At 40.6% G+C, this 11,977-nt stretch overlaps 1 protein-coding gene across 1 annotated transcript; it reads right to left on the bottom strand.

Annotated features, from left to right (window-relative positions):
* Nucleotides 1–7,587: 7,587 nt before the first annotated feature.
* Nucleotides 7,588–8,826, bottom strand: LOC149084575 (uncharacterized). The gene has a single exon (XM_089235329.1). It carries the CDS (start codon nt 8,824–8,826, stop codon nt 7,588–7,590), a length of 1,239 nt encoding a protein of 412 aa, XP_089091455.1.
* Nucleotides 8,827–11,977: the final 3,151 nt, after the last annotated feature.

Genomic DNA, 11,977 nt, shown 5'->3' with positions numbered 1-11,977 from the left:
AAAAATATGGATGTCATATATTTGAAAAATACAGCAACCCAATTAAAAATGCAATTAACACAAATTACAAACAATATATACACATGATAAAATATTATACAATGCCCATAAAGAATACTTATGGTTGTCTTATTCTAAGAATGGATAGCTTCTCGATTTACCCCAACATGTTTATCGTATTTCTTTTTAAACGTGTCAATTGTGTTACAATTTACTACCTCCGCGGGTAAGCTATTCCATTTATTAACAACCCTATTAGAGAAAAATTCCCTGCGACACCATAACCTTGCATTGTCCCTCACCAATCGATACTGGTGTCCCCTTGTAAAAGCAGTCGATTGGCGGTGTACTAAAAGTTCATGGTCCATCCTATCCATCCCATTGAAAATTTTGAACACTTCGATCATATCTCCTCGACACCTGCGAGGGTCATAAAATCCACTTACAGTGGAGTATTCTTAAGCAATGGGTTACGACCTACTCCATTCGCAGGGGCATCTGAGTCAATTGAATCCGCAGTTATAGCACGTTATCAATGTACTTATTGCGTTACTAATTCACCCATTTCGAAAAACAAACAGTCCCATGGGTCGCGAATCTGATCTTGTTGTTGATTTTGGGTCGCTGCTGAGAAAGGTTAAGAACCCCTCGTATATACAGTCCACTTGTTTCAATTTCAGTTGCGTGAGATTGAACATATCTAAGAAAAACATTTGCAAAAAAAAATTGTCAGTTTTTTCCATTTTTTTCAATCATCATTTTCCATATCAAGCCTCAATATTTTCCCCCCACTATTGTATTGAAAACATCATGTCACTAAAGTAACCCGCATCACAGTTTCATATCACTCAAGTGACTTGCGACACATTTCCTGATCACTCGTGGAACACTTACAGATCACTCAAGTGACATAATGCCTTCTCTGAATGCAACCAATTGCTTGTCCACCATAATGTTATTGTTGAAATTTCTCGGATTTTTTCAATGGAAAGACTGCCTCGTGCCATTATCTGCGAAGCAGAACAAAGTTCCGTTCCTGCCCTCAACTATTTTGAAAAAACCTTGCATTAAACAAGCATCAAATGTAGCCTTGCCCAGTTGATTATTCGACTTGCGTCGGTGGCGCCACCTACATTTTACTATGCAAGAGTGGGTAATGAAGCTTTGATGGACAGGAGACGAAAAACTGTGCTATCTGGGATGAATTCTCTGACCTTTCATTGTTTTTTTCATAAAGTCGCCATAGGGATCCAATGGACCCCATTGGTATTGAAAACAACAAGTTTGAATAAGTTCGCTATATATCTCGTTTGCCGGACCAGTGCTCTACCAGCTAAGCCTCATTCAGCCAGTTTTCCGCATCTGTCGTATTAACGAGGGAGAGTGACGTCTTTTGTCATATACCATTCTAGTGTTAACAAACATTCAAGCGAAAAAAACAACTCGGGACCAGCGACACTTTTACAGATCTTACATGTGGCACGGTTCCAGAGTGCTTTAGCTGCCTGTGTGGTACAGCTCCTCATCCCTCAAGTCCCAAGCGGCACAGCTTAAGATCACTCAAGTGGCGCACGGCACACTTCCAGGTGACTTTAAAAAGGCCCGCGACACATTTTCAAGTCAATAATGTGGCCCGCACTCTCCTAAATGTTGAGCACCCTTGTACTAAACTATTATAGGGGAACTGCAGGTGCACCACGAATCGGGCGAGGGCGCCGTGGGTGACTCTCCCGGAGAACCACAGCTGTAAATATTTAAAACTAATTTTTAACCCCTCAATGATCACGGTCGTAATATTGCGTCCAAATGGCAATGGAATGAATTCAAACTTTTTCTGTGTTTTCTTTCGTTTCCTCTTCGCCATCGCGAAGCTTTATGGTAACCCTATCGACGGAGAAGTTCCTTTTTGTTTCCTTCCTTTCTTTCTATACTCCGGTTGTAATGATTTTTTCCCCCACACGAATAATGTATCTTTCTATCACATGCATGTAAGTCCGAAAGGGAACATCTAGGATGAGAGTGAAAAGAGACTCACAAAAAAAACTCTTATATCTACCTTTATCTGTTAAAGTTTCCTTTAATTTATATATTTTTTTCCCTTTCTGATTAGGTTAAAATCGGAATCTTCAACGCGTGGGCCACGGGCCACATTTGGCCCTCGAAGCTTTTTGTCGTGGCCTGCTTTCCAAAAATGGTTGAAAATGTTTAAAAACGATAATTCTCTAGACTAAATGAAATAATTAGACTAAAGAGAAATAATTCCAGAATTGATGGAAAAATTTGAGAATTACTGAAAGAAATTACATTTGTGCCTTTTTGAAACAACTACACTCGTGTGCGAAATTAAGAGAATTTGCACATTTGTGTCTTTGTTTTCACAAAATGTACTGAACCAAAGGTACTAATAATGCCACCCCGAAGAAGTATGCCAATATTCGGTGTCGAATACGTAAGCGTACACGCGCGTGTGGGCGGAACTGTGACCACGGAGGGGGGATGATGAGGGGAACGAGGCGTTTTCCACGATTTGTGTGCTCGTACTCCTCGGCGACATTCGCTGTGTTTCTCGCGAGAGTTTGGAAAATTTTATAAGCTATCGGGTAAAATGAGTAGCCACAAATGTACGGATGACGGAATGAGTATGGAGAATAGTCCGTAGATTTGAGGCAGGGCAATCATAAGTGCAGGTGGCTACAGAGCTCGATGTTACGTCCAGTGTCGTCTGCAGTTTGTGGAGACAGTTTCAGGACACTGGATGCATATCGAGAAGACCTGGACAAGGTCGTCGAAGAGTCACGACGGCCAATGAGGATCGTTATTTGGCATTTTCAGCGCGGCCCCACAGGACTGATGCAGCATCAAAGCTCTCGCGTGAGCTGCATGCTGCCACTAGAACTCAAGTTTCACGGTTTACAGTTGCCCGAAGGCATCATGAGAGAGGGTTTTATGCCAGAAGACCCTCTGTTTATGTCCCGCTCAAGAGAGCGCGTTTAGCATGGTTGCAGACAACGTCAGCCTTGGACCAGAATACAGTGGAGCACCGTGCTCTTCACAGATGAGTCGAGATTCAGCCTGGACACAGATTCTCGACGTACACTCATCTGGATAGACCCTGGTGCCCGATACACTCCCTCCCACATCAGGGAAATGGACCACTATGGTTATGGAGGTGTCATGGTCTGGGCAGGCATCATGTTGGACGGCCGCACACACCTCCACGTGTTTGGCAGAGGGTCCGTGACTGCTAGGAGGTATAGAGAGATCTTAGAGCCCTATGCTCGACTTTTCAGGGACGCAGTTGGCCCTCGGTTCCTGTTCATGGACGACGACGTTTGTCCATGAGGATATTCGGCGTATGGATTGGCCAGCCAGATCTCCTGACCTAAACCCTATAGAACATGTCTGGGACGCTCTTGCGGGAGGGGGGGGGGCAATTGCATCTCGCCATCCCCCTCCGAGAACCATTCCGGAACTGAAAGTTGCATTGCTGCAGGATTAGGACCGATTGCCATAGGGACTTCTCAACTGCCTCGTGTCCAGTATGCCATCGCGCTGTGCGATCTGTCTGACTGTGAGAGGGGGCCATACCCCCATATAAGGTTCGATCTCGCAACATGGATTTTGGACATTCCTGCAATGATGAGCTTTACTGACAATCATACGTGCGTACTATGACTTATTGTATAGTACCTCTCTTTCTCTGTTATAACTGTGTATTCGTACCAAATTTCATTAAAATCTGTCCACTAGTGTTTCAGAAATTCCACATTAATGTGCAAACTCTATTAATTTTGCACACGAGTGTATATAATATCAGAATCAGTGAAAAAAAAAAACATTACTTGTCAATCAACGAGAGAAATAATTTCGTAATTTCTGATAGAAATTATTTCACAATCAACAAAAGAATAGTTACATAATTATTGAAAGAAATGATTTCAAGTTACAGTATATCGAGAAAGAAAATAATTTCATAATTACCGAACTAATTAAAGAATCATTCAAAGCGATCTCAGGTCAATACCAATCTTAGAATTAATTAATTCAGTCACTAATTATTCAAAAACTTTTTTTCGGAATTAGTGAAAAAAATTATTTCAGAACTGATCAAAATGAATAATTAGTAAAAGTAATAAAGTTCAATTATTTTTGTCCTGGTTTAACTCGTGGCCACATTGTCATCTATTAAGATGTCACTATATTACATGAGTTTATGGCCTGCGGGCTTCGTGGAAAGACTCAATTTGGCCCGTCGTGTCGGTAAGATTGAAAACCAAGGGTTAGGACGAGATTATTAGATTTATCGCCGATTCATTGAATAGAAATCATTCATCCGAATTTGTTGCAAATAGCTTAAAATGGGAGATGTTCTAAGTATCAAATAAATGCCGAAAATTACACGCATTGACGTGAAATTGAATGAAAATATTCATCCACGAGAATTTATTCTGTATTTTTGATTATAAATCTTCAAACGCCAATTTTTTCTGGATATTGCTCCAAAATGAATGGTGACTTTGTTCGCGTCTCTCTTATATGGGAAATATTTTCCTGTGAAGTCGTTGGAAACATTGGACAAAGATGGCGCACAAGATGATCTCAAGCCAGCACGTACGGCCAATTTACTGCTGCTGTTGCTGCTTCTTCTTCTTCTTCTTTCTCTTGCGGTATGGGAAGTAGAACCTGCACTTGCAGTAATCGCAGCGCCGCTTCTTGAACATGAGTATGTACTTAATGAGGCACCGGCGATGAGCGTACCTCCTGGTTTCGTTGTAGCACAGGCACGATTGCCGCAGCTTCTGGACAGTGCATACTCGCAAGCATACCCTGCACTGTCCCGTCCCGGTTCGCGTCCCGTACGGCATCGCTGTCACCGACTCTTTTTTCTACAGGAATCCCGCAAATGACATTTCCGCCAACAAGAATCGGTCTGTTTCAGACTACTGATTGTTACTATACAGAATCAACAATATGTGAAACTAAACATTTTTGACTTGGACAGGGTCCGTTATTACATCCTATACGTATGATTTTAATATGGAGTTATGCTCATTGGCTGAGATCACTATTACGTCACTAAAATGGGAGCAAAAGAAGCGAAGGGCTCAAAATCTTTTAGCACTTGGACTACCGGCAAATTTCTATACCTTTCAGTATCGAAGGGGTCCAACGGACTCACACTGAATATTTATGTATTTCCTCAATTTTTACTATAGAACAGAGATATATGAAAATGATTTAAAAATATAATAAACTAGCTACAATACCCGGCGCTGCCCGGGTTTTCTTCAATGAGGCTTTTTTGGATCACGTGATATCTCCCTCTCTTTTTCTTGAGGGACATACAAACCGTGTCAAAGTTAACCAATATGGCGACCTGCGCGATTCATGAAATAAACAAATATAGATCTACACAGAAACGTAGAAATGAATAGTTCCCCCCCCCCTTTTTTTATGGTTGTTAGGTATTTCGATTCCCTCCCCTTGAACTTCAAGTTATCCACATCTGCCTGTTTCAGCTTCCAAAAATGCTTAATTAAAGCTGTGGAATTTTTTCGATGCACTTTACGGGGCCCATAACTAATTTTTAAAACATCCTAGACTATATGAATTTATGCAAATAAATATCAAAAGACAACACGGAGAACTTAATTTTCATGCTTGAGAAGATATAAATAAAAAGTTGAAATCAATGTTATTACATGGATATCAAACTCAAAAGTAGATCCGGCAAATTATTCATATTTTTAATTTTCTGGGCTTCGTATCTCCAAGTGAATTCAATATTTCAAAAATCGAGAATTCAATTTAATTTTTAAAATTATTGATGTGGCAGGGAACCCCCCCCCCCCACTAAATTTCCGTATTTATGCAGTTAAATCGGCAATTTTAATAGTGATTTCTATGAGGATCACCCTTTTCCTGACCCTCAAAGCGATGATGGTGATGATTATAACGTCTATTCAAAAAGCCTCATTACTGAGAGTATTGAAAATGTGGCAAACCATTATAAAGGCATAAACTATTATACATATACTAACAGTGACATGAATGTCGCTCTCCACTTGTTAATACAAGATATACAGAAGACTGGATGTTGTGAAGATATTTATTATTTGAGATTATTTATTCCCGGTAGAGGCAGAGATGAGTTTTTTCCTTCCTTAAAAAATTAACATCTCAAATAATAAATATCTTCACAACATCCAGTCTTCTGTATATCTTGTATATACTAACAGGATTAAAGAAGTGACAAACCATTGTAAAGACATAAACACGTCTGAAACTCATCGCTAGGGAACCACGGTAACCAAAGTAAACGTTCGGAAAGTGATTGTTGAGGCCCAAAAACCATTGTTGCCCGACAGTTTTTTGCCCATTTGGGGCATTTGCCCTGCACTGACGAAATTTTAAAGTAGCCTATCGTTCAAGTCGGATCCCATTTGGTATATATGCAAAATTTGGCGACGATCGATCTAAAATTGTAGATTTGTATAGAGAACATACACACACAGACACACAGAAAATCAATTTTATATATATAGATTGAATAACAGTTGATGAAATTCATTTATTAATAGAATGGGTTGCTCAACACATGCAATAAAATGCCAATATGTATTACATACTGTTTATATGACTCCCGTGCTTCATACAAAACCTCGAATTTTCTGAAAAAAAAAGCAGATTTATACCTTTTGAAACACGAGTTCTTCAGTTCATCTCAATTACTTTTTTTAACAATATACAATGAAATATGATCAGTACATATGTATGTGAACATTACATTTCTTGCAACAGTTTCTTGTCTTGCGGCTCTTTTTGATGGACAGTCATCGAGTGTTTTTCTGAGGTTGCTCACCATCATTGATGGATCGTCTTTGAAAACTGACAATTGTTTTCGAATGGGAAATCAGAAAGCTTCTTTGTTTCTGACATTCATTTGTGCTACCTTCTTGAAGTGATAGTCGAACAATGTATGCGTTGAGACCACTTGAATCGACTACGTTGCGAAAAAGTACCACTGGTCATATTTTAGTCTTTCTATTAGTACTACTACTACTAAACCACACATGTATGTACCTTGTACATCTTCCTCTGAGGAACTTCTAACGAATTGGTACATGGTGGGATGTGCATGTCTGTGTTATTAATAATGAAGCTTGTTTCTGTGTAATGCTTGTTATAGTGCTTTGACCTTTGAAAACCAAACACATCCCGCTTCCCATCTCATTGAGATATCGAAGCGTTCCTGGAGGATGGGTGTGTCTGGAAATTTTATTAAATATCTTCAGAATAATAAATAAAAATATTACATATAGATTGCACACATAAATTCACAAAGAATCAATGTTCGTCAATGGACGTATCATAATATACGGAGGAAGAAATTAAAGAACTCCGTAAGGTATAACCGCCAGATCACGCTCATCTTATAGTAAAGAGTTGATTTGAAATCGTAGTATCGCCAAGACTAATTAAGATTGATTGTCTCTGGAATATAATCTCAATTTACAATTTGATTAGACATTCGTCAGTACAAAATGTCGATAGGCGCAACGTCGCTTGGCTCTCAGTAGATGAGTTTCAGCGACGAGGACGCAGATCGTACATTCTAGTAGGGTCCGGGCGAAAGGACCTAGCTGGTACATAGTCGTCATCAGCACCTCGTCTACGCTTCGTGCCAACCCATTTGGTATGGATATGATGAAGATTTTTGTCCAGGAATTGTATCAGCTGGCGAAGTCGGCCGAAGTTGATGGGGCTTTGAAGTACGCGTCGCTTCCAGCAAAGCTTTCCATTATCCGGAATGTGGCCGAAATGGAACTGTTTAGTGTGCGGGCAGAAACACAGATAATGCTGTAATGTCCCGACTTGACCACAACGACACTTGTCATTGTTAGACTTTTTGAAACGTTCTAAATATACTGGTAACGGACCATGCTCTGTAACCATAATAATCTTTTCACGCGACCAAATGAAAGGATGCCAGCGAACATGCCGTTGGATTCTATATGCGTCTTTCGGGACGTTATGATCCCACTGTGCTTGCCACTTTCTCAACAGCTCACTCTTTAATTGGTATTTGACGTGGCTGCGTATCAGTAAGTGTTGTTCCTCTGTGGTCGAACTAGTGGCATCCTTGGCCAGACGATCAGCCATCTCATTACCTGTAATTCCTGTGTGAGCTTTAACCCATATTATACGAATCGAATGATGGGAGCAAAGTAGCTGTCGGATCCTACGAATATCCTGATGTGTTGAGCGGGGATCGCAGATAGCTTGAAGGCAAGAAGCGCTATCTGAATGTATGACCACCGGGGAGCTTTGTTGCGAGACCCAGATGACCGCATTCAAGATTGCATACGCCTCCGCTTGGAATACACTTGCGCTTTGCGTCAGACGACTACTCCAAGTCTCTTTAACTACATCCGATGAATCGAGGACTACGTATGCACATGCCGTTGCCTCCCCGATCCGAGAGCCGTCAGTGAATATCCGTACTGTCTCGTCGGTAACCAAAGATCCCTTCGAGGAACCGGTAGAGTTGAACCACGTAACCTGTAGAGGCGCGATGTCAACACTTGGATGATGTAGCCACTCCATGTGCTTCTGCTCATATTGGGTTGAACTGATCGGGTGATCATTGATCTGGATGTCCTCAACAAGATGCAGAACTGCTGTCCGACGTGCTTCATACTCCATGAATAAGCTGAGCGGTGGGTTCCCCGTAGCAACGTATAGCACGTCGTTAGCCGTGGTAACGTATGCCCCCGTTACATATAAGAGGAAGGGTCTCTGTGCCACATCCAATGTATTTCGCATCTGCTGCTTTGGATTTCTATACCACACAGCACATTTGAACTATGAGTGAAGTGTAATGTTTGAAGATTTTATCGTTGTAGGCCTGTTGCTCTCTGCGGCAAGACTAGACTTTTCAATGGGGAGATTGGGACTTACATTCTCACCTCGAAGTTGGGAACCACAGAAAACCAACTTCAGCCGACCACCTTTCTATTAGTACTACAGCATCGAGTCGTTGCTGAGAAAAATGACCGTTTTACTTTCCTTTGGTCAGTTGATCGTTGAATTCGGACCAATTGTCATTGAATCATTCGGAACAGGAATCCAAAAAGATTGCTGTTTACTGTTAAGTTCCGCACACTTTTTTTTGATGTTGTTGGTTCCTACATGCGTGAGTTGCCGTCGCTTCAGTTTGCGAGCTAGATATAGGCTAGTGAAGAAATTATCGGCGGTTAAGTTAAGTATAGTTTTTAAGTATATTATAAGTTTTAACTTTAAGTATAAGTTTCCAGAACTGCTCTTCCACTTTGATTTCCCCCCTCCCCCTTGACATCTTTCCAGTGTATATCTGCATGTTACACATATTGGTTATTATGCTATAAGCAAGTACCCAGAATTTCATACAGTATCATATCTCCGTGGTTTAGTATGTACTGCGTGAAAACACAATGCCTTCTCTGAATGCAACCAATTGCTTGTCCACCATAATGTTATTGTTGAAATTTCTCGGATTTTTTTCAATGGAAGGACTGCCTCGTGCCATTATCTGCAAAGCAGAACAAAGTTCCGTTCCTGCCCTCAACTATTTTGAAAAAACCTTGCATTAAACAAGCATCAAATGTAGCCTTGCCCAGTTGATTATTCGACTTGCGTCGGTGGCGCCACCTACATTTCACTATGCAAGAGTGGGTAATGAGGCTTTGATGGACAGGAGACGAAAAACTGTGCTATCTGTGATGAATTCTCTGACCTTTCATTGTTTTTTTCATAAAGTCGCCATAGGGATCCAATGGACCCCATTGGTATTGGAAAAAACAAGTTTGAATAAGTTCGCTATATATCTCGTTTGCCGGACCAGTGCTCTAACCAGCTAAGCCTCATTCAGCCAGTTTTCCACATCTGTCGTATTAACGAAGGAGAGTGACGTCTTTCGTCTAGTGTTAACAAACACTCAGTGCGGATTTTTTTATTATCATTTAATCGTCTTTTATTGTTCCTTTGCTATTTTCTAAAAATAGTTGATGAGCCACAGGAAGAAGCCGCGAGGGCCATGCGTCAAAGCCGCCCCTCCCCACCCGACTTAGACCTTTTCGTTACTGACAACAGAAGCAATACGAATACTTATTAAGGGGTCATTCAAGTATTACGTCAACATCGAGGGGGGGGGGGGTGTTTCGGATATGCTGACTTTTGATGACGGAGGGGGGGGGGGTTTGAAGGTTGCTTACGTCATCAACCATCCCTTTTTGAAGATATGAAATATTCTACGCTGCTGACGAAATTTTGCTGACGGGGAGAGGGGAGTCAATGTTTTGCTGACTTTTGCTGAAAAGAAGGGAAGGGGGTCAAAAATGGCTGAAAATCTGCTTACGAAATACTTGAATGGCCCCTAAGGAGAAATAAGATGTCCCGAACTTAGATGAGAAACTGGAATTGAACCAGATCATGATAAAAAAGACACCAACCATCCTCACGTACTTACTAAGATTTGAGTGCAGGCTACGTCTATTTGAGTGCGGGCCTACTACTACGATAGCGGGCCCGTCTTCCCACATAGTCCCCCAGCCTTGTGATAATGAAATTTCCTACTATGATTTTTCGAGAGTAAAAGCGTGAATTGAAAGGCAGGCAACTCCAGTTAGGTAGGGGCCACAGAATGTCACTTTGGTTGGGGGCCTCGTGGTGCTGTTGAAACGTTCCTGAATAATAATAATCCCGTATGGCCTTTGAAGGCTATTTGGGGGATAAAAAATCGATTAAATGATGGATTTATAGCTCGGAAGTCACATATGAATCTTCTTAAAGGTGAGATAGGAAAACAATTAAAGCAATGTGAAATGAAATATTCTTGTTCAAACATGTTACAGTGGAACCCCACTGGTGGTGGTTTAGTGGTCATAGTGATGGACTCGCGGACCGGGTTTGAGCTCCCCACAATTGTTGGCTTAAGTAAGTTTTCCGTTTTTTCCAACTTCGAACCACAAATGCGAGCCGATCTCCCAGTTAAAAAGTCTCAACAGCACTACAACAGCACAATTTCAATCAATCATTACACTTAATGATGACCTTCGGGCACGGCCCGGGGGGGGGGGGGGAAGCATGCACTTAGACGGCACTGCCTAAGGTTCGCACCAGGTGTCTTCCTTTTTCAGTTTTGAATCTGGTAACCCTATCTGAAGACCACATAATCCGTGTTTTCACTTATTTGTTCGATCATCCATATTGTCCGTATGTTTTTGTGGAAAGAAATAATTATTTTTTCTACATAAAATCGATTATTGCAAATGTACGAATTTTGTTACCGAAATTTTCGTCTCATAGAAAAATTTCGTGCCAAAAAATGACAAAGAAACTCTCTTTCATCATCTCATGAGTTGCCTGAAATTTCGAGATTAAATGGCAGCACCAACAGCATATAAATCAAGCCTCTGCAGAGAGTAGGGCGTCAGCGGTCTCCGCCTTGGCAGTGCTGAGAATCGTGTCTCCCAATATCTTTCGTCGGAACATCACGTGACTCGGTGAAAACAAACACGCCCCCACCCCCGTTATTTTCTTATGGCATAAATAGGAGTTTAAAACAGTAAATGAAAAAATAATTTCAGCATGGACGAGATAATTCCAAAATTAATGAAAGTTATAACTTCAGCATTAAAAAAAGATAATTTCAGCATTAATGGAAGAAAATATTCTAGAAATAATGTAAGAGATAATTACAGCATTGATAAAAGTGATAATTCCAAAATTAGTGAAAAAATTAATGAAAGCGATAATAATAAAATTAATGAAAGATAATTCCAGAATCAACGACAGAAATAATTCCAGCATTAATAAAAGAAATAATTCCAACATTAATGAAAGAAATAATTTCAGCATTAATGAAAGAAATAATTTCAGCATTAATGAAAGAAATAATTTCAGCATTAATGAAAGAAACAAATCCAGAAATTGATAA

Source organism: Pholcus phalangioides, unplaced genomic scaffold (assembly GCF_987345545.1).
Source record: "Pholcus phalangioides strain wild (caught in Gottingen) unplaced genomic scaffold, Ppha-v1.0 ptg000008l_1, whole genome shotgun sequence".
Classification (NCBI taxonomy): domain Eukaryota; kingdom Metazoa; phylum Arthropoda; class Arachnida; order Araneae; family Pholcidae; genus Pholcus; species Pholcus phalangioides.
Note: the sequence above shows the minus strand (reverse complement) of the source record. Positions and strands in the feature narration are given on the sequence as shown.

Excerpts from the sequence above, each read along its gene's own strand:
- LOC149084575 (XM_089235329.1), bottom strand. The coding sequence starts at position 8,826 with ATGCGAAATACATTGGATGTGGCACAGAGACCCTTCCTCTTATATGTA.